The sequence below is a fragment of the Pan troglodytes genome, chromosome 7 (genome assembly GCF_028858775.2).
Source record: "Pan troglodytes isolate AG18354 chromosome 7, NHGRI_mPanTro3-v2.0_pri, whole genome shotgun sequence".
NCBI lineage: Eukaryota > Metazoa > Chordata > Mammalia > Primates > Hominidae > Pan > Pan troglodytes.
Window position 1 is genome coordinate 13850085 of NC_072405.2, and position 26795 is coordinate 13876879.

At 47.0% G+C, this 26795-nt stretch overlaps 1 protein-coding gene and 1 long non-coding RNA gene across 3 annotated transcripts in view; one reads left to right on the forward strand and one right to left on the reverse strand.

Moving 5' to 3' along the window:
- Positions 1–4815, reverse strand: part of XKR5 (XK related 5) — a 24959-nt gene extending 20144 nt beyond the window's left edge. The window contains 2 exon segments of one of the 2 annotated variants that reach the window (NM_001033035.1): positions 1874–2057; positions 4590–4774. In NM_001033035.1, the coding sequence (NP_001028207.1) occupies positions 1874–2057; positions 4590–4647 (242 nt within the window). In that variant the 5' untranslated portion in view covers positions 4648–4774. 2 annotated transcript variants of the gene reach the window in all.
- LOC107976226 (uncharacterized) lies at positions 4635–10142 on the forward strand. Its single transcript, XR_001720001.4, has 3 exons — positions 4635–4771; positions 5120–5194; positions 7878–10142. It is a non-coding gene; the product is annotated as an uncharacterized LOC107976226 (long non-coding RNA).
- Positions 10143–26795: the final 16653 nt, after the last annotated feature.

Consider the following 26795-nt stretch of genomic DNA (forward strand, 5'->3'; position numbering starts at 1 on the left):
GAAAATTAAGAGTGCATGGGAAAGACAGTGTGGGGTCCACTGTGAAATACCAGCAGCATGAATTTGGACACACGGTGGTCCCCTGGCAGCCCCCACCTCTGAGGAAGGCAGTGGATTCCATGGGGCCTGAGGGTCCACACAGCCTCAGAAGGCAGATTTGTCTAACCATTACCCAGGAAGCTTCTCTAAGTGACCACCTGGGCTTACCTCTCTCTTTGGGCTGCCAAACATGGGCTCATGGTAGCTGACTCACTCAACAGGCCTCTGTCCTCAAGGGCTCATGCCTTACCACTGTGATGGTCAAAGCCAAGTAAGACCCAGAGCCCTTAAGGATTGATTACTGGGCTGGGCCGATCAGGGAAGGGGACAACAATGGCAGCTAGGGCACAGGAGAGGCTCTAACCCTACGAGGCCCTCCGAAAGATCCTTCTCTGCCTTCTCCGCCATGGAAGAAAGGGCCCTATCTTTTCAGAGGAACGGCACTGCTTGAACACAAAGGCCGAGCTTTTGGCAAAATGCCTGTGGCTGCAAATATGCTTTTGGTGCTGTTAGAGGTTTAGGGTCCAACTCTGAGGGTCCAGTGAAACTCAGAGTGGGTGCTTGAAGTCTTTCTCAGAAGCACCCTCTACCTCCTTAGCTGAGATTCTACTCTGGGTGGGACGGCACCATTCCCTGCTCACAGTGATGCTCTATGTGGGGCTCATCACTCATTTCAGTGCCTCCGGAGAAAGTGTTGGGAATAGCTTGCAGGCATAAGCCCCCAGGACACACAGCAGCATTGGCCACGACCCCTTGAACACCTTTCCAACCCTCAGTGCCTATGATTTAATGAACACTTGAGCTGCAGGGCTTCACCGCTCTGATCCCTGAATTTTTCTCCCTTAAAAAAAATCCTGTGGCCAGGTGCAGTGGCTCACGCCTGTAATCCCAGCACTTTGGGAGGCCAAGGTGGGCGGATCACGAGGTCAGGAGACCGAGACCATGCTGGCTAACACAGTGAAACCCTGTTTCTACTAAAAATACAAAAAATTAGCCAGGCATGGTGGCACGTGCCTGTAGTCCCGGCTACTCAACAGGCTGAAGCAGGAGAATCGCTTGAACCCAGGAGGCAGAGGTTGCAGTGAGCCAAGATCACACCACTGCACTCCAGCCTGGGTGACAGAGTGAGACTCCATCTCAAAAAAAAAAAAAAAAATACCTAACAACCCAATGGAATTATGAGGCAGCAGCTGACAGCTGAAATGTGCCCTTGATATAAACTCACTGACACATCTCTTCTCATAGCTCCTTGAATCCAGGTTCTCAAAGTAGAAAAAATCAGCCCTCACCTGTCGTGATGGTCTGTGGATCACGGATAAGCCCACCAGGCCCCAGAACTATCCCTGGCTACTTCTTTAGAGAAAAAACTAGCCCTGGCATCCAAATGACTTTTTCCTGAGACGAAGTCTTGAAGCAAATGTCAACAGGCTGGCTTCATTGTCTAGTCTGTGGTTCACTAAACTATGCCACCTTCCTGTTCTAAGGTGACAGGTGTGCAGATGGAACTGCCTTAAGTAAGTTGCTTTATATGGAACTAACGGCTCAACCAACAAATCAAAACAGCAAGACAGGACTTCATCTGAAGACAAGAAAAAGCCTTTCGTAAGGTCACAGCTTCACAGAGAAAGAGCCCCTGAGGTTGGAGATGCTCAAAAAAGTGCAGGCTGGACCCGGGCATGCCAATATCAGAGCAGGGGTTTGCTGTGGTCGCTTTGAACCTCTTCCCAATGCTGAACTTTTATGAGCTTGAGGACAGAATCCACATGGACAGAAGATTCCTCTCACTGCACTTGTGCAATTGTGCTCCAGAGGTGAAAGAGGCAGCTGTTCTTACCGCTTCCAAACACCAAGCTGTAGGAGGTGCAGCATCACCAAGGAGCAATGCCCTGGATGCCCGTCTGCTCGGAACCACAGGTAGCTCAGGGCCTGGACCAAGAACCCGGGCAGGAGGACAGCAAGGGCCAGCCACCCCCACAGAAGCCGTCCTGTGGTGAAGTAGTAAGCCACGGTGTAAAGGCCTGGGTGAGAAGGGGAAAGGCAAGCAGGTTGTTGGAAGGCTGGAGTGAGACTGGGTACCTGCATTTTAAACAATTGAACATTTTCTGGATGTTATGATGTTCTGACCTCTTAAAATCTTTCTGGCTGGGGAGTGACTGTCCCTCCCAAGGCTAGCAATTATTTCAGCTAGCAAAGGGCCCAGCCAGGAGCTTGCCTTTGACATGCGAACTAAATCTAGCCAGAGCCAGACCTCCCCTACCTGGCCCATACCCCCGCAGAAGGCAATCTTCTTTTGCCTTAATCATCCCAGGGCCCAGTGCCAGGAAACTAGGGACCACCCTTATACCCCAAAGCCACAGAAATTATTCAAAGGGCTAATCTGAAGCTGGTGCTCTGCCCCAGCAAAGGGTCTGGCCTCAACTTCCCCTGGTTCCTGTCTCCTGCCTCCTGACCACCCTGGTGACATTCCCCTGTGGCCCGGCATGGTGTGCCATGTCTCCTGTCCTAGGATCTGTGAGTACAGCAAACTTTGCTTTCTAGAGTCTCTCCCGTGTCTCATCTTGTGGCCACACCTAATTATCTCATTAAAAACAAAACCAAAGCACTTTGGGAGGCCGAGGTGGGCAGATTGCTCGACGTCAGGAGTTCAAGACCAGTCTGGGCCTCTCTATTAAAAATACAAAAATGAGCAAGTTTGCTGGCTGCGTGCCTGTAATACCAGCTACTCGGGATGGATGAGGCACCAGAATGGCTTCAACTCAGGAGGCGGAGTTTGCAGTGAGTCGAGATTGGGCCACTGCATTCCAGCCTGGGCCACAGAGCAAGACTCTTGTCTCAAAACAAAACAAAACAGTAACCAACCAACACAGTGTCCCCATCACCAGCAAGTCTCCTAGGAGCAGCCTGGGAGCCAGCAGAGCCTCTGGCAACAGGGACAGGCATTCACTAAACGACATTGTCAGGGCTTTCCAGAGCAGTTGGGCAATATACGACATGTGCGAAGCGCCTAGCATCTTGTGCATCCTCGAGAACGATGAAACATCCTCTCCGGTTTGTTTGCTTGTTTGTTTTTGATGGTGGTTACGCAGTGGAGAGAGAGTGTGCACTCCCCAGTCAGTAACTCCGCACTACGAAACCGTTAGTCCCTGTGGGGTCACAGCTCTCTCTGTGGGGTCCCTTTTCTCCTACTTTCACATGGGGAACTCCCTGGCCTGGAACTCTGGGCCTCTCCAATACTCCTAGCACGGCCTCCTGAGGGTTGTCTGAGGCTGATCTTGGAGGCGGTGCGCTGGTAGAGGCACCGCACACAGGCATCGTTTCACACAACTGTTACTTAGGTTTTCCAATAGTAAAGTTCTAAGTGGATGAATGAACACAAGCCGCGGATTTTAGGGAAACCGGGAAAACTGCCCTGAGGTACAGCTGCAGACGCTGCAGCTCTAGACCGCGGGGTCCGGGCTCAGGCAGCCCTTAGCGCCCAGGCTGGGTCCGGCTGTCACCACCCCGAGCGTCCTGCGGCAGCCTCCCTTGCACGAAAAGCCTTCGGTGCTGCAGGGCTGGGGAATGCTGACACCCAGTCCGTGCCCAGCTAGAGGGCAAGGGAGGACACCTGGGGTGGGTGCCGACCCCCGCAGGTCCTGTCTCAGCCCTTCCAGTCCGGGGCGCGGAGCCAGGGCGCTTGCGCGTCCTCCGTGTGCGTCCTGCTCGGCGCGCCTCGGAAGCAGCGGGACCTGCGGGGACGCCCGCGAACTCAGGGAAAAGTCCCAAGGCGGCGTTCCCAGGGTACCCCCTCTTCCACCCCAGGGACTCTGCCCGGGAAGAGGCTTCCGCAGGGAGCCCGGCGGAAGTGGGCGGAGACGCTCCTCCCGGCACTGAAGGAGTTACGAGTTCAAACCAGAAGGGCGCGAAAAATGGGGCCATCTTGCTCCGCCGCGGCTGGCGGGCTCTGGGTTCCCCCTGCGACGGAGGTGGCCCCGGAGGGCCGCGTCCCGCCCGGTCCTAAACCCCGAAGCGGAGTCGCCGTCCTACAGGGCCGCGTGGATGCGGAGCCCTGTCCCCCTCCCCCCGCCACCCCTTCTGCGAGCGGCCTCCAAGTCGCAGGGTCCCCCTGGACGGCCGGGGGTCGGGGGAGAGCCCGGGCGCCCCCAGACTTGCGCTCAGCACATCTTGGCATCGCAGCACTTTGCAAAGCTTGTGATGGAAGGAAGGGCGGATACATCTCCCCTGCTTCTGCGAGGGGATCTTGCATGCGTGGGGCGGGGGGATCGTGCATGGGCGGGAGGAAGTCAAGCACCAGTCGTGGGGCGGGGGACCGAGCATGGGTGGAGGAAAATCATGCATCCTTGGGGGGATGGTGCATGCGTGGGCATCTACTAAGGACGGGAGGGCGTGCTCTGCAGGTGGGATGGCCACCACCGTGAGTCACCGGCGCGCAGTGCTGGGCGCAGGCCGGGGCAGTGCCCGCCCGGACATGGGCAGCCTGTGCGGCTCCCGGCGCCGGGGTAGGGTTGGGGGCTGCAGGGGTGAGCACAGCCTCGGGCTGCCGCACTCACGCGCGCTCTGCTCGGCCGCCTGCAGCAGGGCCGAGAGCCCCAGGAGCCCCGCGTGCATCTTCCGTGCCGACCCCGCAGCCTGCGCCCGCCCCTTCCCCTGCACGCGGCCCCGCGTCGGGGAGGTTTCCGGCCCGGGGCCCGACTGCGGGTGGCATTTCTGGCTAAGCCGTTAGGCGCGAATTGTATGTCTGGTTTATTCGTAGTGGCCAGCAGGGGAGGGAGGGAGGATGCTTGGGGTTTCTGGCTTCCAGGGTGGGTGGGGACGAGGTGGTGGAGTCCAGCTCAGGTCCGGGCTCCTGATAAGGGCAGAAGCGGGTTCTGCGCTGCCCCCAACCCTGTAACCGCCAGGAAAGCGCTTGGTGAGCGTCGGGACTGCGCAGGTTCCTCGGGAGGTGGCTAAACTGGCCACCGCCTCTGGGGCCGCCTAAAGCAAGTCCGTTAACCACTAGTCAGGGAGTAATACTGTGTTTGAGTAAATATATGTAGAGTTGGGTTAGAATCGTTGATTGGGTCTTTTTGAAATCTTACAGTTGTGTGGCCAGAAAACACAGGGCACGTTACCCGGTATCGTGGTCTACACCTCGCTCACAAATCCATCCCAGGCTGTATCCTCATGAAAGCTTTTTCCAGATGTGCTTGAGGGTTAAGATCCCAATGTGCAAGAAGAAAAACTGCACATTGGAAAACCTTCTCTTCGGAGATATCTATATCTATATTTATATATATTTACAGATATGGGGATATATACACACACGTATCTGAAAACATTCTGACGTTTTCAAAACGGTAAGACAGACTTTTATTCAGAACCATTTCCTTAGATGTAAGGGACTGCACTGAGGTTTTGCAGCAGGGGAGAGAGATTGGGATCCGAAAATAATAAGGTAAAGTGGGGATTTATAGCCAAGGAACAGTGTGGGGGACGGTGAATGGAAAGTCATTGAGAAGGGGACATCAAGTGGGGGTTCTGGCTTCCCTGACCTAACAGGATTCTTGCTGAGGGTGGGCCAAGGTGATCCATATCGGGGATGGGGGGTGGGGTGGAGCAGGTGTTGGAATTTGGTCAGATATGGAGGGTATTCAGACACCTGGGGTAGGGAATTGAGGTTAAACTGACTTAGCAGGATTCTTGCTAAAACTAGACGCTGCAGGGACAGAGAAAGGAATGCCCACGTTGGGCCCAGTCGTGCAGAGAGCTCGGAGGAGGCTGTCCAAAGTCTGATCAGGGAGACATTCTTTGTCATTCCTGTATATACCCATATATTGTAATAGGCTATTCTTGTATGACTATAAAGAAATACCTGAGACTGGGTAATTGATAAGAAAAGAAGTTTGATTGGCTCACAGTTCTTCAGGATTTACAGGAAGCGTGGTGCTGGCATCTGCTCAGCTTCTAGGAAGGCCTTGGGAGCTTATGCTCATAACGGAAGGTGAAAGGGGAGCAGGCACATCCCATGGCGAAAGCATGTTCAAATTAGCATAAGAAGAAAGAGAACTTGGCCAGGCACGATGTCTCATGCCTGTAATCCCAGCATTTTGAGAGGCCAAGGCAGGCGGATCACCTGAGGTCAGGAGTTTGAGACCAGCCTGGCGAACATGGCGAAACGCTGTCTCTACTAAAAATACAAAGATTAGCTGGGTGTGGTGGTGGACACCTGTAATCCCAGCTACTCGGGAGGCTGAGACAGGAGAACCGCTTGAACCTGGGAGGTGGAGGTTGCAGTTAGCCAAGATCGTGCCATTGTACTCCAGCCTGGGTGACAGAGGGAGACTGCATCTCAAAAAAAAAAAAAAAAAAAAAAAGAGAGAGAGAGAACTTGAATAGTCCAGTGAATGTTAGAGAAATTAAACTGGTAGTCAAAGACTATTCAGGTCTAGGTAGTTTTACAGATTAATTCTGCCAAAGTTTCAATGAACAGTTAACTGCTACCTAATATAATTTGCTCCAGGAAACAAAGACCAAACTTTACCCAGCTTATTTTAAAAGACTGCTGTAGTTTTGATTGTAAACAAAGATATACATAGAAAGAAAATTATTTTAATGACAAGCACAGATGCAAAAATCCCAGGTAAAATGATAAATTCGAACTATATTAAAATAGTATTATATGATAAGGTGGGTTTTACTATGAATTTTCACAACCCAGAAATCCTTTGATGTCACTCCATTATCATTTTGAACAAGAAAAATCCTTTTTTTTTTCTTTCTTTCTTGAGGCAGTCTAGCTCTGACATGAGGCTGGAGTGAATAGGCGCAATCTTGGCTCACGGCAACCTCAACCTCCTGGGTTCAAGCCCTGTTCTCATGTCTCAGCCTCCCAAGTAGCTGGAATTGCAGGCGTGTGCTACCAGACTCAGCTAATTTTTGTATTTTTAGTAGAGATGGGGTTTCTTCATGTTAGCCAGGCTGGTCTTGAACTCCTGAGCTGAAGTGTTCTGCCTGCCTCGGCCTCCCCAAGTGCTAGGATTGAAATAATCAAATGATTTTTCTTGGTTGGGCACAGTGGCTCACAGATAAGAAGACAAGCATGCTCAGTATCACAACTACTGTTTAATATTGTGTTGGAGGGTATACCTAATGTATAAGGAAACTGAAGGAAATAAGATCATGTAACTAGCAGAAAGGAAGGGTGAGACACTCATCATCTACAGATGCTTGTCTACCTAGAACAATCAACCTTGTCAAGCTGATGAAATAGTTCAAAACGTGGCCGGGTGCGGTGGCTCACGCCTGTAACCCCAGCACTTTGGGAGGCCGAGGCGGGTGGATCATGAGATCAGGAGATCGAGACCATCCTGGCTAACATGGTGAAACCCCATCTCTACTAAAAAAAAAAAAAAAAAAAAATAGCTGGGCGTGGTGGCAGGCACCTGTAGTCCCAGCTACTTGAGATGCTGAGGAAGGAGAAAGGTGTGAACCCAGCAGGCAGAGCTTGCAGTGAGCCGAGATCACGCCACTGCACTCCAGCCTGGGCAACAGAGCGAGACTCCGTCTCAAAAAAAAAAAAAAAAAAAAAAAGGCCAAAAGGCCTTCTAATATAACTTACAAAAACCAATAGCATTTCTCTGTACAGGTACTATACAAAACTGGATAAATTAAGATAGTTGTAATAGTTAGAATGTCTATAAAGTGCTTAGGAATTGATTTAAAACATACATAAGATTTGTCTGGAGCACACCATAAAACTCTAATAAAGAATATAAGAAATGATCTCAGTAGATATATTCTTGTTTTTGATTCAAACAGCTTAATAAAGTTGTCAATTCTTCCTTAATCTATACATTCAGTGGAAACTTATTAAAAATTCCAACATGATCTTTATGAAACTTGATAGACTTACTCTAAAATGTGAATGAAGAGAGGAGGTCCACAAATTAGCCGACTTTGTGAAGAAGGATAAAGAGGCATTTGTACCCTTCTAGATATTAATATATATCAAGAAAAAGTCATGTTTATAGAACGTTATGGTATTGGCACAGAACAGACAAAAAATCTATAGAATGCAGTGGAGAGCTCAGAAGCTGACCTACAAATACATAGAACTTAAAATATGTGACCAATAGCGGCACCACAAATCAATGTAGAAATACAAATTGTTTAGTGAATGTGTGATAAAATGAGCTCATTAGATCCAAACAATAAAAAGTAGATCTCCACCTAGCGCATGCCCACAGGTGGACGCCACGTGGAATAAAGACCTACATATGAAAGATAAGACTTTAACAGAAAGAAGTATAAAAAATAGCAGAATATTTTTATGACTTAGTAATGGAGAAGGATGTCTTAAACAACACCTCAAAACACAAACCACAAGGGAAAAATGGATTGCATTTTTTTGTGTGTAACAACTGAAGCCTTCTGTTTAGTGAAGGACCTTGTGGACGTTAACGGACAGAAGTTAGATACAGTGGGAGAAGTGTTTTGCAATGTCTCAAACTGACAAGTCATTAATATATGAAATATGCAAGTAACTCCTATATTTCAACAAAAACGAGGAGGCAACAACCTCAGTAAAAAAGGGGAAAAGGCAATTTATGGAAGAGAAAAACCCGAAAAGGCCTAATTTACTGAAGAAAATGTTTCCAAACTGAAGATAATTTAAGTGATGCTTAAACCTATCAATATTTTAAAAAGTGCAAAGTGAATGACATCACTTTATTTATTTATTAGACAAGATCTTGCCCTGCCATCCAGACTGGAGTGCAATGGTGCGATCTCAGCTCACTGCAACCTCCACCTCCCGGGTTCAAGCGATTCTCCTTCCTCAGTCTTATGAGTAGTTGGGATTACAGGCATGTGCCACTGTGCCTGGGTAATTTTTTTAATTTTTAGTAGAGACAGGGTTTCCCTATGTTGGCCAGGCTGGTCTTGAATTCCTGACCTCAAGTGATCTGTCTGCCTCTGTCTCCCAAAGTGCTGGGATTACAGGCGTGATCCACCACTCCCGGCCTGACATCACATTACTTCTTCAGATTGGCAAAAATTACAAATTGGGTGATGCCTAGCCTCAGTAGAAACATAAGGTCCCAGGCTCCAGGGACCTCTGGCACTGCTGCTGTGATTAGAGCAGTTCAGGTTAAGTGTGGTACAGTCTGATTAAAAATCAGAAGCAGCGTCTTCACAATTAAGGCAATTCTTATTTTAATGTTGGGCATACATTTTCTAGTCTTTATCTGTCTATCTTTTCTGTTACATTAATGAAATAAGAATGAGTCTTGAAGTTAATATTCTGCATTTTACACTCAAAATGTATCAGGAATACATTCAAATATTGGTATAGTACTTATTATTGTCAGCAAATGCTACGCAGCTGAAGATTTTATTTGTTTACCTATTTTTGTAGTGTTGATACCACTGCAACAACCATTTGGGGAACATAGTTCCTCCACTGTCCTCTGCTGGAATGTTTACTTTTAGATAAATTTCCAGGAGTACGTTATTAGAAATGAGAGTAAACGGAATGTTTTGGCTCTATACATTTGTAGCAATAGTTGAAGGAGTTGATGTGGAAGATACTGGTGTCTTCTGTGGTCGCTAACCCTGGGATGATCCACGAGCCAGTAGGGCCACCCAACTTCTTAAGCATCCCTCTTCTAGTGCGTAGGAGAAAGCCATGATTGCCAAGGCTCTTCTTGCCCCCTCCTCCAAGCCATGTAAACAAATCGTCCCTCAAGCCCATCCGGACCCTGTAATGCCATGGCTTGTTTGCACCTGCATAGATAGCAGATCATGAGAGTGTGCACAGCATATAATGCCTTCTCAGTGCATGTTGGGTGTATGAATAAATAAGTGAATAAACAAGTAAGTGAATGAATGAAAGCAAGCATCCAGGAAGCGCTGCAGCTCAGTCTAGTCTTTTCCCAGGGCAAACACCCAGTAGGTGGCGCTGTTGCACCGGCGGTTGCAAACCGTCAGAGCATGTTTAAACAGAGCTCTCTGACTCTGGGACAGAGGAAGTGGAAAACCTGTGTCTTCGAATCACGTCATTTGGTTTGAAGATGGATTAGTGTGAAAATAAATGTATTTTAACGTCATTAAAATAATCCTTAGTACTTGAAAATCTCAGCTAGCTTCTGAACGCTTTGGGAATACTTTCTCCATAGTTACTGCACACAAGCCCGTGGGGTGGGCAGGGCAGGTATTTGCTCTCTCAGATCCAGAGAGGGCAGTTTCTCGGCTGGTAGAGGCAGAGCTGGATGCAGAGCCAGGCACAGAGCCAAGCCGTGTCTGACCCCAGTCCAGCGGGATCTCCTGCAAGCCGCAGTGTTTCCAGAGGCGCACTTCAGTGTGTGGAGGGAAGGGAGAGTCTCCGGACATGAGAAGAGCTGCTCTGAGCAGTGTGGCGGCCGTTTTTGTTTCCTTTCTCTTTCTCCTCCTGAGGCTAGGCAGACACCAGGCACAAAGAAGGAAATAGGCCTTCTGTGAGTGCAGTAGCAATCAATAAAGAAGAAGCCCAGAGCGGCCATCCCTCTTCTGTCTGCTGTGATGCTCCGGCCCAGGTGTCCCTGGGGCTGCCCTCCCCAGGGCCTGCGTGTTGCATATATGGGGTGGGGTGAGGGCGGCTGGAATTGAGGTGGGGACCCTGCAATTGTGAGGGGCTGCGGGGCAGAGGTGGGCGGCTCTCGCAGGCCTCTTCCTGGATACTTGCACCCCCTCATCCTGCTCTCTTTTTCTTCCTGCACTTACATCATCTCATTTGTTTATTTTCTCATTGTCCGTCTCCCTCTACGGGAGCACCGGAGGAGGGGGACTTCATCTGACTTGTTCACCACTGTCTCCCAGGCCCTGGCACAGAGGGAGCACTCAATACACACCGATGGGCTGAAGGCGTGAATGGAGCTGGGGACTAGAGTGATGATTATTTGGCAGACAGCATGCCCTGCCCGGGCAGTAGCCGTGAAGACTCTTCTTTTCCTCTCCTCGCCTGCACTCTTTAGGATTGAACAGCATTGGTTCAATGCATATTCTGGGAGCACAGAGAAAAAAGGAATGGAGTTCCACCATTATGCAAAAGGGACTCCAGTAAGCCAGGTGAAGAAGGGGCAAGGCCCTTCCTGGTCAGCAGGGATAAGGCAGTTGTGTGTGGCAGAGCATGCGAGGAGGCGAGGGCTGCGGGAGATGGAGCAGGAACATTTGGTTGGGGCTCTGAGGCACTCTTCTGCTTGGGGAGTGTGTGGGCGAAGGCCGGGGCTGTGCAGGAAGGATTTAGCTAAAGCCACAAAGCTGGAAGAGGGTTTGGGGAACGGCTTTGAAGTTACATTTGTTTTGCAAGTTCTTTGTTTTTATTAATATTTGCATGCTATTTGGGTAGCTGTAGGGAGTAGGTTTTCGGGGAGTTAAAGTGCACTCTCTCACCCCTCCTTCAGTCCTACTACTGCCCCTAGATACACAATCACCTCAAGTGACTTTCACGTCACCAGGAATGGGCAAAGTCTAGATTTTGGAACAGAAAATATTTTAGGTCCCCGTCCCTCTCTGTAACCAATAACCAATGCCATATAAATGGAAAAGTATAAAGAAGTCCAGAAATTCTTATTTTCCCCTCAACGACTAGTCATACATGACATTTTAAAACTAATACTTCACTGGCATCAGAGCTCCTGGGCTGTGCTTGATCAAACAATTGGGATCTGGCTCTGAAGCACATCCTTGATCCGTACGGATTTTTGTCAGAGAATCTTCTGCTTGAAAGGCAGTGTTCGGGGTCTTCCAAGGCACACTGAACTACGTGAAGCCCCTCATACACACACAAAGCACGTAAGGCAGAAGGAACCTGGATACTCTTTGTGGTTGATGGTGAGGCGGGCCACCATTGTGGCCCTGAATCCCCCACTGAATCACACCCTTTGTGATCTGACTCTGCAGCTCTTTCCATCTGCAGTGGTGTCTGTTTCCCCAGCTCAGGAATCTAGTTGGCTTTTTGACTTGTTTTGACCAATAACAGCAGCAGAAGGGGCCAGTTATGAAGCTAGGCCTCAGGACACCTTGCGCGTTGCTTTACAATTCACATTGCCATGGCAGCAGCCAGCCCCCAGTGGACCTGGAAGCTAACTGCAGATGCAGGGGTAAGCCTGGTGGGAAGGGCTGAATTGTGTGCACCCGAATTCCTATGTGGAAGTCCTAACTCCCAGGGCCTCAGAATGTAACCGTATTTGGAAATAGGGTCTGTGCATAGCTTATTAAGTTAAAATGAGGCCTTTAAGGTGGCCCCGATTCAGTAGGACTGGTGTCCTTACAAGAAAAGGAAATTTGGATACTGACACACACATGCACCAAGGGACGAACACACGAATATACAGGAAGAAGACGGCCATCTAGGAACCAAATCAACCCTGCCGATAACCGGATGTCAGACTTCCAGCCTCTGGGACTGAGAGAAGTAACCTGAGGTTACTCTTCACGCACACACAGTATTCCTTCCTTCTCTGCGTCTAGATACGTGTCTCTCCCAAATAAACATCGTAATCGCCATTCCTAAATCCAGCACCTGGTCATTTATTTATTTTCAAGAGGTAATACGGCAGAATTTTAGAGCTAAAGTGAGCGTTCTATTTTGCTCTCCAGGTTTCCTGTGCTCAGGTGATCTTCGGCCCGTCACAGGCCCTGGCTGCATTTCTTTCTTCCACTGTAGCAGGAACCAACGGGGATCTGCCGTATTGTGCAAGAAAATATACATTGGCCACCATTCTGGAAGCACTCAGGGGTTTCCGAAGGCATTGGCCATCGCCTGTGGGGAGGGAAGTATATTTCAGCTCCTCAGCTGAGAATGGTATTCCCTATGAAGCCCGCGCTGTGTTCTGTGTCAATCTGTGCCACGCTGTCAGTGGTTCTTGGCTTGCAGGACAGCCTTAACTCTAAAAATGCCAGATTCCATAGTATCTGCCCCAAATGCTGACTCTTAGCTCCCTCTTGCACCCCAGCTTCCAGTCCCTGCTAAAGAGATAGAATGGGGTGGAGATTCCATAACAGGAATCTCTGCAACCTTCTATGAGTGTGAAGACAAGCCAGAGCACAGCCCCTACTTGCCCCGGGCATAGAAGGGCAGGAGGCACTGGGCAGAAAGAGTGGACAGGACTCGGGGGACTGGGACCCCATAGTCCACTGAGCTACATCCACGGCCTCAGGAGGCCGGCATGGTGGGCCGGCTTGGCGGAAGAGGAGGCAGAGAATACAGAAAACAGAAGCCGGAAAGCAACAGCAACAGAAACACCGCCAGTACCTCCAATGTCTGTGATGCTTTAAGAGGCTCTTCCTGAGCCTAGCCTCAGGTGTCATCAATGAAACCCTCTGTGCCACGTGGGGTTTTTATTCCTGTTTTACAGAGACAGGGTTGAATTTGAGGACAACTCAGTGACTCGCAGGAAGGCCCACTGAGAGTGAGTGTCAGAGCTGGGAACCACACACTGTACTTTGGCTCCCAGGCCGAGCCCTCTCCTGTATCCTGCACTTTCTCGCAGGCTGAGCCCTTTTCTGTATCCTGCACTTTCTTCCAGGCCGAGAAATGAATCAGGTGGGAAATGAGCCCTGGGGACAGGTGCCTCCTATGAGGCAGTTATCTGCAAGGCCTATTTCTAGCGCTAACCATATCTGCTGTCCTAAAAGCCTGGCTCATTCCTTTCACTGTCTCCCTGGTAAGTCGGTTCTTGTTCCAGGGAAGCAACCCTCAGTCTAAAGAGATCCTGGAGGATGTCTCAGTAAGTTAAAAAAATATATAAGCATTTTCCTTGAGTCTGTATTATTTTGATCCTCTCCCTGATGCTCAGATTTATTACTTATTTCTAGACCCTGAGCCGTTGTCAAAACACAGCTTAATCCCCATTCCATGGGCCCGAGACCCTGCAGCCCCCACGCTGCCCGGCTTCAGGTCTTACCTGGGGCAACCTGACCAACAAGAACGCGGAAGGCCAGGAGCCAAAAACAGAGACTCCTGATGGGTAACAGAAGGAAAAGGTATGTGCCCTGCTGAGACCACGAGGCTCGCTGGAAGAGCCTCCGTTTATACTGCTTCTGGCTGCTTACACAACAGATCTGGAAATGTTGCCTGTTATGAGACTTAATTATAGAGAATGATTCTTTTTAAAAAAAATTTTTTTTATTTCTTTTTTATTTTATTTTATTATTATACTGTAAGTTCTAGGGTACATGTGCACAATGCGCAGTTTAGTTACATATGTATACATGTGCCATGTTGGTGCGCTGCACCCATTAACTCGTCATTTACATTAGGTATATCTCCTAATGCTATCCCTCCCCCCTCCCCCCAGCCCACAACAGTCCCTGAATGTGATGTTCCCCTTCCTGTGTCCATGTGTTCTCATTGTTCAATTCCCACCTATGAGTGAGAACATGCGGTGTTTGGTTTTTTGTTCTTGCCATAGTTTGGTGAGAATGATGGTTTCCAGTTTCATCCATGTCCCTACAAAGGACATGAACTCTTAATTTTTTATGGCTGCATAGTATTCCATGGTGTATATGTGCCACATTTTCTTAATCCAGTCTATCATTGTTGAACATTTGGGTTGGTTCCAAGTCTTTCCTATTGTGAATAGTGCCGCAATAAACATACGTGTGCATGTGTCTTTATAGCAGCATGATTTATAATCCTTTGGGTATATACCCAGTAATGGGATTGCTGGGTCAAATGGTATTTCTAGTTCTAGGTCCCTGAGGAATCGCCACACTGACTTCCACAATGGTTGAACTAGTTTACAGTCCCACCAACAGTGTAGAAGTGTTCCTATTTCTCCACATCCTCTCCAGCACCTGTTGTTTCCTGACTTTTTAATGATGGCCATTCTAACTGGTGTGAGATGGTATCTCATTGTGGTTTTGATTTGCATTTCTCTGATGGCCAGTGATGATGAGCATTTTTTCATGTGTTTTTTGGCTGCATAAATGTCTTCTTTTGAGAAGTGTCTGTTCATATCCTTTGCCCACTTTTTGATGGGGTTGTTTGTTTTTTTCTTGTAAATTTGTTTGAGTTCATTGTAGATTCTGGATATTAGCCCTTTGTCAGATGTGTAGGTTGCGAAAATTTTCTCCCATTCTGTAGGTTGCCTGTTCACTCTGATGGTAGTTTCTTTTGCTGTGCAGAAGCTCTTTAGTTTAATTAAATCCGATTTGTCTATTTTGGCTTTTGTTGCCATTGCTTTTGGTGTTTTAGACATGAAGTCCTTGCCCATGCCTATGTCCTGAATGGTATTGCCTATGTTTTCTTCTAGGGTTTTTATGGTTTTAGGTCTAACATGTAAGTCTTTAATCCATCTTGAATTAATTTTTGTATAAGGTGTAAGGAAGGGATCCAGTTTCAGCTTTCTACATATGGCTAGCCAGTTTTCCCAGCACCATTTATTAAATAGGGAATCGTTTCCCCATTGCTTGTTTTTGTCAGGTTTTTCAAAGATCAGATGGTTGTAGATATGCAGCATTATTTCTGAGGGCTCTGTTCTGTTCCATTGATCTATATCTCTGTTTCGGTAACAGTACCATGCTGTTTTGGTTACTGTAGCCTTGTAGTATAGTTTGAAGTCAGGTAATGTGATGCCTCTGGCTTTGTTCTTTTGGCTTAGGATTGACTTGGTGATGCGGGCTCTTTTTTGGTTCCATATGAACTTTAAAGTAGTTTTTTCCAATTCTGTGAAGAAAGTCACTGGTAGCTTGATGGGGATGGCATTGAATGTATAAATTACCTTGGGCAGTATGGCCATTTTTACGATATTGATTCTTCCTACCCATGAGCACTGAATATTCTTCCATTTGTTTGTATCCTCTTTTATTTCATTGAGCAGTGTTTTGTAGTTCTCCTTGAAGAGGTCCTTCACATCCCTTTTAAGTTGGATTCCTAGATATTTTATTCTCTTTGAAGCAATTGTGAATGGGCGTTCACTCATGATTTGGCTCTGTGTTTGTCTTTTATTGGTGTATAAGAATGCTTGTGATTTTTGTACATTGATTTTGTATCCTGAGACTTGGCTGAAGTTGCTTATCAGCTTAAGGAGATTTTGGGCTGAGACAATGGGGTTTTCTAGATATACGATCATGTCATCTCCAAACAGGGACAATTTGACTTCCTCTTTTCCTAATTGAATGCCCTTTATTTCTTTCTCCTGCCTAATTGCCCTGGCCAGAGCTTCCAACCCTGTGTTGAATAGGAGTGGTGAGATAGGGCATCCCTGTCTTGTGCCAGTCTTCAAAGGGAATGCTTCCACTTTTTGTCCATTCAGTATGATATTGGCTGTGGGTTTGTCATAGATAGCGCTTATTATTTTGAGATACATCCCATCAATACCTAATTTATTAAGAGTTTTTGGCATGAAAGGTGGTTGAATTTTGTCAAAGGCCTTTTCTGCATCTATTGAGATAATCATGTGGTTTTTGTCTTTGGTTCTGTTTATATGCTGGATTACATTTATTGATTTGCATATGTTGAACCAGCCTTGCATCCCAGAGATGAAGCCCACTTGATCATGGTGGATAAGCTTTTTGATGTGCTGCTGGATTCGGTTTGCCGGTATTGTACTGAGGATTTTTGCATCAATGTTCATCAAGGATATTGGTCTAAAATTCTCTTTTTTGGTTGTGTCTCTGCGAGGCTTTGCTATCAGGATGATGTTGGCCTCATAAAATGAGTTAGGGAGGATTCCCTCTTTTTCTATTGATTGGAATAGTTTCAGAAGGAATGGTACCAGCTCCTCCTTTTACCTCTGGCAGAATTCGGCAGTGAATCCATCTGGTCCTGCACTTTTTTTGGTTGGTAAGCTATTGATTATTGCCACAATTTCAGAGCCTGTTATTGGTCTACTCAGAGATTCAACTTCTTCCTGGATTAGTCTTGGGAGGGTGTATGTGTCGAGGAATTTATCCATTTCTTCTAGATTTTCTGGTTTATTTGCGTAGAGTTGTTTGTAATATTCTCTGATGGTAGTTTGTATTTCTGTGGGATCGGTGGTGATATCCCCTTTATCATTTTTTATTGCATCTATTTGATTCTTCTCTCTCTTCTTCTTTATTAGTTTTGCTAGTGGTCTATCAATTTTGTTGATCTTTTCAAAAAACCATCTCCTGGATTCATTAATATTTTGAAGGGTTTTTATGTCTCTATTTCCTTCAGTTCTGCTCTGATTTTAGTTATTTCTTGCCTCCTGCTAGCTTTTGAATGTGTTTGCTCTTGCTTTTCTAGTTCTTTTAATTGTGATGTTAGGGTGTCAATTTTGGATCTTTCCTGCTTTCTCTTGTGGGCATTTAGTGCTATAAATTTCCCTCTACACACTGCTTTGAATGTGTCCCAGAGATTCTGGTATGTTGTGTCTTTGTTCTTGTTGGTTTCAAAGAACATCTTTAATTCTGCCTTCATTTCATTATGTACCCAGGAGTCATTCAGGAGCAGGTTGTTTAGTTTCCATGTAGTTGAGCGGTTTTGAGTGAGTTTCTTAATCCTGAGTTCTAGCTTGATTGCTCTGTGGTCTGAGAGACAGTTTGTTATAATTTCTGTTCTTTTACATTTGCTGAGGAGAGCTTTACTTCCAACTATGTGGTCAATTTTGGAATAGGTGTGGTGTGGTGCTGAAAAGAATGTATATTCTGTTGATTTGTGGTGGAGAGTTCTGTAGATGTCTATTAGGTCCACTTGGTGCAGAGCTGAGTTCAATTCCTGGGTATCCTTGTTAACTTTCTGTCTCGTTGATCTGTCTAATGTTGACAGTGGGGTGTTAAAGTCTCCCATTATTATTGTGTGGGAGTCTAAGTCTCTTTGTAGGTCACTCAGGACTTGCTTTATGAATCTGGGTGCTCCTGTATTGGATGCATATATATTTAGGATAGTTAGTTCTTCTTGTTGAATTGATCCCTTTACCATTATGTAATGGCCTTCTTTTTCTCTTTTGATCTTTGTTGGTTTAAAGTTTGTTTTATCAGAGACTAGGATTGCAACCCCTGCCTTTTTTTATTTTCCATTTGCTTGGTAGATCTTCCTCCATCCCTTTATTTTGAGCCTATGTGTGTCTCTGCACGTGAGATGGGTTTCCTGAATACAGCACACTGATGGATCTTGAGTCTTTATGCAATTTGCCAGTCTGTGTCTTTTAATTGGAGCATTTAGCCCATTTACATTTAAAGTTAATATTGTTATGTGTGTATTTGGTCCTATCATTGTGATGTTAGCTGGTTATTTTGCTCGTTAGTTGATGCAGTTTCTTCCTAGCCTTGATGGTCTTTACAGTTTGGCATGTTTTTGCAGTGGCTGGTACTGGTTGTTCCTTTCCATGTTTAGTGCTTCCTTCAGGAGCTCTTTTAGGGCAGGCCTGATGGTGACAAAATCTCTCAGCATTTGCTTGTCTGTAAAGTATTTTGTTTCTCCTTCACTTATGAAGCTTAGTTTGGCTGGATATGAAATTCTGGGTTGAAAATTCTTTTCTTTAAGAATGTTGAATATTGGCCCCCAGTCTCTTCTGGCTTGTGGAGTTTCTGCCGAGAGATCCACTGTTAGTCTGATGGGCTTCCCTTTGTGGGTAACCTGACCTTTCTCTCTGGCTGCCCTTAACATTTTTTCCTTCATTTCAACTTTGGTGAATCTGACAATTATGTGTCTTGGAGTTGCTCTTCTCAAGGAGTATCTTTGTGGCATTCTCTGTATTTCCTGAATCTGAATGTTGGCCTGCCTTGCTAGATTGGGGAAGTTCTCCTGGATAATATCCTGCAGAGTGTTTTCCAACTGGGTTCCATTCTCCCTGTCACTTTCAGGTACACCAATCAGACGTAGATTTGGTCTTTTCACATAGTCCCATATTTCTTGGAGACTTTGTTCATTTCTTTTTATTCTTTTTTCTCTAAACTTCACTTCTCGCTTCATTTCATTCATTTAGTCTTCCATCACTGATACCGTTTCTTCCAGTTGATCGCATTGGCTCCTGAGGCTTCTGCATTCTTCACATAGTTCTCGAGCCTTGGCTTTCAGCTCCATCAGCTCCTTTAAGGACTTCTCTGCATTGGTTATTCTAGTTATCCATTCGTCTAATTTTTTTTTCACAGTTTTTAACTTCTTTGCCGTTGGTTTGAATTTCCTCCTGTAGCTTGGAGTAGTTTGATCGTCTGGAGCCGCCTTCTCTCAACTCTTCAAAGTCATTCTCCATCCAGCTTTGTTCCGTTGCTGGTGAGGAGCTGCATTCCTCAGATGGAAATGCAGAAATCACCCGTCTTCTGCATCGCTCACGCTGGGAGCTGTGGACCAGAGCTGTTCCTATTCGGCCATCTTGGCTCCACCTGAGAATGAATCTTATCTGCACAGGGAGTGCTTTCTAATTGAGCATCTCCATTCCTACCCTTCTGCTGGCCAGCCACACGTTTAGATGGGAAAGACGTCATATTTAGCTCCAAGGCTGGACGCTTGGCCCACATACCTGACCACAGAGGTCAATGGGCCTCGGGGAACACAGACAGCCAGGGCCAGAAGAGGGATGGAAATGTCTGTCAACTTCTCATTTAAAGAATGTGAAGGTGATCTCTGTCATGGCTCAACACAGAACCAACCTGCTTGGTGCTGACTTCTGCAGTGAGAAGTCAGCTCACTGCAGAAGTTAGTACCAAGTGTCCACCTGTTCCACAAAGCCAGATTCTAGGACAGCTGGTGACAGACAACTCAGCAAGGGGAGACCAGGGGCCCAGGGCAGGTCACTACAAGGGGAATTCCCACACACCAGAACCCGCTTCCCACCATACATATGCAGATGCACACACCCGTAGCTGCACATGTATATGTGCACTCATACATGCACACACACACATATGCATACTCAGTCACACTGGAAGATGCACACATGAACATACATGCATGCCTGCACACACCTACATGCACATACACCCCATACACACACCTGCACATGCACACCTGCACATATAAACGCATGCACACCTGCACACACCTACATGCACATGCACCCCATACACTCAACCTGCACATGTGCCTCTGCACATATACACACATGCACACACGCACACATATGCACATGCACCCCATACACTCATACCTGCACATGCGCCCCTGCACATATACACATATGCACACTTGCACATAGACACAAATGCATACCTGCACACACCTACATGCACACACACACCACATACACTCATACCTGCACATGTGCCCCTGCACATATACACACATGCACACCTGCACACACCTACATGCACACACACCCCACACACTCACTCCTGCACATGCGCACCTGCACATATACACACATACACACCTGCACTTCCTGCACCTGCATGCACACACACCCCATACACTCCTGCACATGCACACCTGCACATATACACACATGCACACCTGCACACACCTACCTGCACATGCACCCCATACACTCACACCTGCACATGTGCCCCTGCACGTATACACACACCTGCACCTGCACACAGCTATATGCACAGACACCCCCATACACTCACACCTGCACATGTGCCCCTGCACGTATACACACACGTGCACCCACACACACCTACATCCATACACACCCTGTACACTCACTCGTGCACATATACACACATGCACACCTGCACACACCTACATGCACACTCGTACCCTCAAATGCAGATGCACACTTGCACAAATATATGCACACTTGCACGCACTCATACACACACTTGCACATGCACACATCGATACATGCACACCTGCATAAACCTACATGCATACGTGCACACTTATACACTGATATACATGCAGATACACATGCACACCTGCACACTCTCAAGCATGCATGCACGCACACCCCATACACTCACACACATCCACATGCACACACATGCACACCTGCAAACACCCACGCCCACACATGCACGCACACACACACACACACACGGTCTGAGTGTCTGTTTTCCCATTTACTAGTAGGAGGGTGTCTGCAGAGGGCATTTCTGTCTCCTGCAGGAATCCGTTTTCACCTTAGCTGGATCAGGGTTATCCCGTGACTCCCTCTCTTAACCTGGGAAGCTTTCTGAATCCAACCTTTGGGGCCAAGTGGAAACTTCTTTGGGCTTCCTCGTCTCTGTACCAGCTGGAGACCCAGGCAAGAGGGGTTCTTCTCGGGCCTGGGGTTAGGAGGTCTTCTCTCTGGCCAGATCTATGTCCCTTCTCATTAATCATTCTCTGGGTTCCTATGACCTAAGAATTACTTGCCCCCAGCCTTCGTCTAGGGCCTTTGGAAGTTTCTTCCTTGGGTTGGAACCCCAAGGTGAGACATGCTCCCAGGGTGTGTCATAGGCCCGAGTGGTGGCTGCTGTGAGACTGTGACACAGCTTAGAGATACAAGCCAAGAGGTCCTGTGTGGGAGTGCATGAGACCCTGGAGGCTGAGGATGGTCTTGGCTGTAGGGAGAGAAAGGGGAGGGGCTGCAGGCCAAGGCCCTGCCCTCTTTGTGCTGTCTGATTCTGGTGCGGGACTTATGGGAGTCCAAGGATCCTACATTTTTCCTGGAGGTCCAGGTTGTCTTGGAAGAATATTTGTTTAGGGTGGGAGGATAGAACACGTTTTAGTCAACAGTGTGATACTTTGATTTATAGCTGTTAAATATTAGTCTTTTGGCACATAAGTCTCTTTTTGTTCTTCCCACTATTCTCAAATATTTGTGGTGGGACTGAGCGGCCTGCAGGGAAAATCACTCATCCATCCCAGGGCAGGACTGCAGCTTCTGCCTGCATTGACAGTAGGGCTCAGTGCTTCTCAAATCGTGGGTGTTTCCTGAGTCTCTAAACCTTGGAGTCTTTGTGCACTTCTACAACCTCCTCGCTTGGCTTCTCCCTCTGATCAGCTGCTTAGTCTTTCCACACAGCCTGTCAAAGGGAGAAAGACATGTTTCTAACTGCCCGCATTCTGCTCTGCTGCATTTCTCATGGTTTATCTGATCTCTGAACTGGGCCCCATCCCAGGGAGCCAGAGAAGCTGGCTTCTGAACTTGAGGAGAACCACTGCCTTCAAAACAGCCCCAACCCTTCATGTCTTGTTCCAGGAAACTTTCCCCAAGGGGAGACCACAAGTTAAATCTTCTCCACCTGGTTCTTTCACTATCTTGTTTCAAGAACAAACAAGTCAAATTGCAACGCCCACTGAAAAGAGTGGAGCAGGATGCAGTTTGTAATGCCTACCTGCCTGGAGAGCCATGGTCCAAGCACCTGCATAGACTTTCTATAACCTTCAGACAAAGCTTTCAGGACTTGACCATGGGGAATCCATCAACTCCCTGCTTAGCCTCAAATGTCTTCCTTGCGCTCCTTGGTCTAGAAACAGCAGTGAGTTTGGAGTGCTCCATCTGACCTGTGAACCCCAAAAATCTGAGACAGGTCTCAGTTAATTTAGAAAGTTTATTTTGTCAAAGTTGAGGTTGTGTCCCTGTGAAACTGCCTCAGGAGATCCTGAGGACATGTGCCCAAGGTCTTCAGAACACAGTTTGGTTTTACATAATCTAGGGAGACATGACACATCAATCAACATGTGCAAGATGAACATCGGTCCAGTCTGGAAAGGCAGAACAACTTGAAGCAAAGGCGAGAAGACAAAGCGAGGAGGGGCTTCCAAATCATAGGAAGGGCTTCCAAGAATACAAATGGTTGCGTTCTTTTGAATTTCTGATGAGCCTCTCCAAAGGAGGCAATCAGATATATATTCATCTCAGTGAGCAGAGGGGTGACTGAATAGAATGGGAGGCAGATTGGCCCGAAGCAGTTCCCACCCGGACCTTTCCCTTTAGCTTAGTGATTTGTGGGGGGACCCCAAGATATATTTTCCTTTTGCAGGCCCTAGATACTTCTGCTGAATATTCCATTCTGCAGATACGGCAGCTGGGTTCAATGAGGCTTCTGTCATCCCCTAGATTTGAGTTTTTCGTGTGTCAAGAGGATATGAAATTTTAGGATGCTGTGATAGAATCAGAGTTTTGCTGGCTTTAAAATATAGCATCAGAAATAGAGTAAGGCCAACGGATCAGGACACGGTGCCACTGAAAAGGGAGTTTGTTAGACCCACAGATCCCAGGAGGGGCACACAGAGCAGGGGGGCCACATGGGGAAGCCTGGGGTTAGGAAGTAGATGGAGACAGAAGGAACTGTGGGTGAGAGCCTTTCTTGTGACTTCCATGGGAAGAAATGAGAAGACAGGGCAAGCAGGTTTCGGATTTGCTAGTATGAATAATTTCAGCAGTTCTGGGGCACAGAGGCTGTCCCTAGTCGTCTGGTACCTGGCCCGGGGGAGATAAGGGCTGGTGGATAGAGACCAGCTCATGAGAGCCTCCTGAAGAGGGCAACTGGGGGTGTGGACTTTTGATTGGTTGGTTTGCATTTGAAAGGGGTGCTCCTGGGAGAGTTGCCTACTATCTCTAAGAATTGGCTGACTCTGACAGGGCAAGTTCCCAGATATCAAGGCATGAGAATTTAGACAACAAGAGATACGGCGAATCCACTGCTCCAACATGCCTTCCCTCAGCCGTGGCTTGGCAGTGGCTCTCAGCAGGTAAACTTGACTCCCTGACCCGCCGACACAGGGCCTGACAGTGTGCCTTGTGTCCACCAGCAGGAAGCAGTGGCTGCGTGCCTGTTCCAGAAAGGACAGCATGTGTCTCAGCCCACAGCCTTCAGCCCTCAGCTCCCATGGGGAGAGCATGTCATAGGCAGCCCCTGTTCACTGAGCATGTGTCCCTGACAGGGCCACACACAGAGCAGCCCTGAGCCCAGTCCAGAGCCGGCTGCAGAGGCCACAGAGCCAACTGTGAATGGCGACATGAATGTCTGTGACTTCCAGAATCTGAGATTTGGGGATGTTTGTTCTTGCAGCAAAAGGCGATCAGTACAGACACCTGGGATTTTGGATGTGCAGGAATCTCTAAGAGCTGCAGGGGCTTCATATCTATACTGCAGGCTTCACCTTTTCCCGCCAACTTGAAAACTGCTCTTGGTCCTATGGGACTTCCAGACTGCAGGAGGAGATCTTCGAGGCCGTCTTTGTCTTTGACCTCACACAACTCACCGAAGCAAGTTTACCTTGCCTGTTTTTACCTCCTAAATGTTTCTCGAATCTTTGTCCTCCTCTCTGTTCTTAGTATCTTAGGTCTGGCTTCCATTGTTTCTCCCAGGATCAATACAAGAGGCTCCCACATGGGCTCCCCACCTCCAGAATTGCCTTTGGACCTCACGTCTGTACTCCACCCAGCTGTTAGAGGGATCCCTCTAGGATTAGTGTCCTCGGGCTGCTGTAACAAAGTATGAGAAACTGCGTGGCTCAAAACCACAAAAATGTATTGCCTCACTGTTCTGGAGGTCACAAGTCTGAAATCTGGTGTTGGCCGGGCCATGCTCCATCTCACAATGCTGGGAGAGGATCCCATCTTGCCTCTTCCAGCTTCTGTTAATGGCTGGCAATCCCTGCCTTCCCTGGCTTGTAGAGGCATCATGTCCAGTCACACGGCCCTGTATGTCTTCACGTCGTCCTCTCTCTGTACGCCCCTCTCTCTGGGTCCAATTTCTCCTTTATATAAGGACACCAGTCCTATTGGATTAGGGCCTCCCAAATGACTCCATTACAGGTTGATTATCTATGCAAAGACCCTATTCCCAAATAAAGTCACACTCTGAGGGGCTGGAGTTAGGACTTGAATGTCTCTTTTCCTGGGGACACAATTCATGCCATAGCATAATGTATCTGAACTTCATGTCTGACTGTGTCACCTCTTCAAGGACCCAAAGCTTTCTGAGGCTCTTCATCTCCCAGGCTGTGCCCCCACCAAAGGTCAGGAGCTGTCTGCTGGAGCTTTGACAGCAACAGGTAAACATGGTCTACCTTCCTGGAGCATTGTTTTTCCTCTCAGGATTCAAAAACGATTACCTTGCAATGCAATGGAATGGAATAGAATGGAAGGGACACATGCCTTTGCCTGATAAGATGCGGCTTTGAAGGTATTTTGAACATCCAGCAGGTAGCCCCTTTGGCACCAGTGGGGCTTTTGTTCTCATTTGCCCACGCAGGTGAAGCATGTTGCAGAGCATTTGAACAGCTCTCACCTACCGGAAAAGGCCCAACATTGTTAAATTGTGCAAGGTCATGCTGCACAGATTATTTAATCTTAGCTCAACTCAGCCATCAGCTCTCTTGCTAACACTTTCCAATGAGGCACCATCAAACTGTTCTTGCTCATGCCTCAGCTCCTGGACTGTTTGCTGATCCCAACTTTTCTCTTGTCCAACAGGCCTGACTCCCAGTCAGCTAAAGAACGCCTTCTCTGATCCTCTAGGTCTTTCCCACTTTGTGACAGTTACATTCCCCATGCTTGCGAAAGACATTGATAACGTCTTTATCTTTGTATGTTCTGTATCATATTACAATTTGTAATTACCTTTGGAATGTGACAGCTCACATTAGCAGGTGAATTCTTTAAGGAAAGCAATTTTTAAAAATATTTTAAATCCTTCATGTCCTTGACATTCGGTGGAGTTCACTTCCTGGGATATACTAGACACTTAACACATGTTTGTGGAAAGCTGGTGATGTTTTACTTCCTGACACTACAGTTTAAAAAATATCTATCTCACTTTTCAAAACCTTAAAAATAATGCAAAAAACCTTTGAGGCAAAAATACATTGTTTTGTACTAATATTCAAAAGACTTATACAAGTATTACGACATAATTGATTTGTTGGAATTTTTTCATTTTCAGTTACAATAACATCCATTTTTTATAATAGAAAAATTATGAATACATATAAAAAGAAAATAAAAATCACAGAGAAAATAAGCCCAGATGGATTAAGGATTTGTTTGTGAAGGCAGAAATTTAAGTTAATTTGAGTAAAGTAGTGTGCGATCTTGATTACCTCAAGTAGGAAAGAATTTTTTTTTTTTTTTTGGTGAGATGGAGTTTCTCTCTTGTTGCCCAGGCTGGAGTGCAATGGTGCAATCTTGGGTCACTGCAACCTCTGCCTCCCAGAATCAAGCGATTCTCCTGCCTCAGTCTCCCAAGTAGCTGGGATTACAGGCATGAGCTACCACGCCCGGCTAATTTTATATTTTTAGTGGAGATGGGGTTTTACTGTATTGGTCAGATGGGCCTTGAATTCCTGACCTCAGGTGATCCACCTGCCTTGGCCTCCCAAAGTGTTGGGATTACAGAAGTGAGCCACTGCCCCTGTCTGAGGAAAGAATTTTTCTGAAGTCATGAAAACTACAAACTGATGGGAAAAAGTCTGATATGTTCTACTCCGTTAAAATCAAGAACTTCCTTTTTATGCTAAAGACACTATAATGGAAGTGAAAGTCAATTCAAAACTGGAGGAAGATATTATTACAAATATATTTTACAAAATGTAAGTATGTCTGAATGCAGAAATGACAGAAAGCCAGTTCACTGCAACCCTCCCCACTGAAAGCATGTCTTCTGCCAAGTGGTGAATTTGCTAAAAGTGGACTAATCAAACGACCGGTGTGCTGGACGTAAGAATTTTCAAAGTCCTCAGCTTCTCTATGTCTTCACCATATCAGTTTTGCTTCTCTGATTTGTCACAAATATCTGTTTCATATTTCAAATCCAGGTGCATCAAAAATGCTCAGTGTTGGCTGGGCGCAGTGGCTCACGCCTGTAATCCCAGCACTTTGGGAGGCCGAGGTGGGCAGATCACTTGAGTTCAGGGGTTCGAGACCAGCCTGGCCAACATAGTGAAATCCCATCTC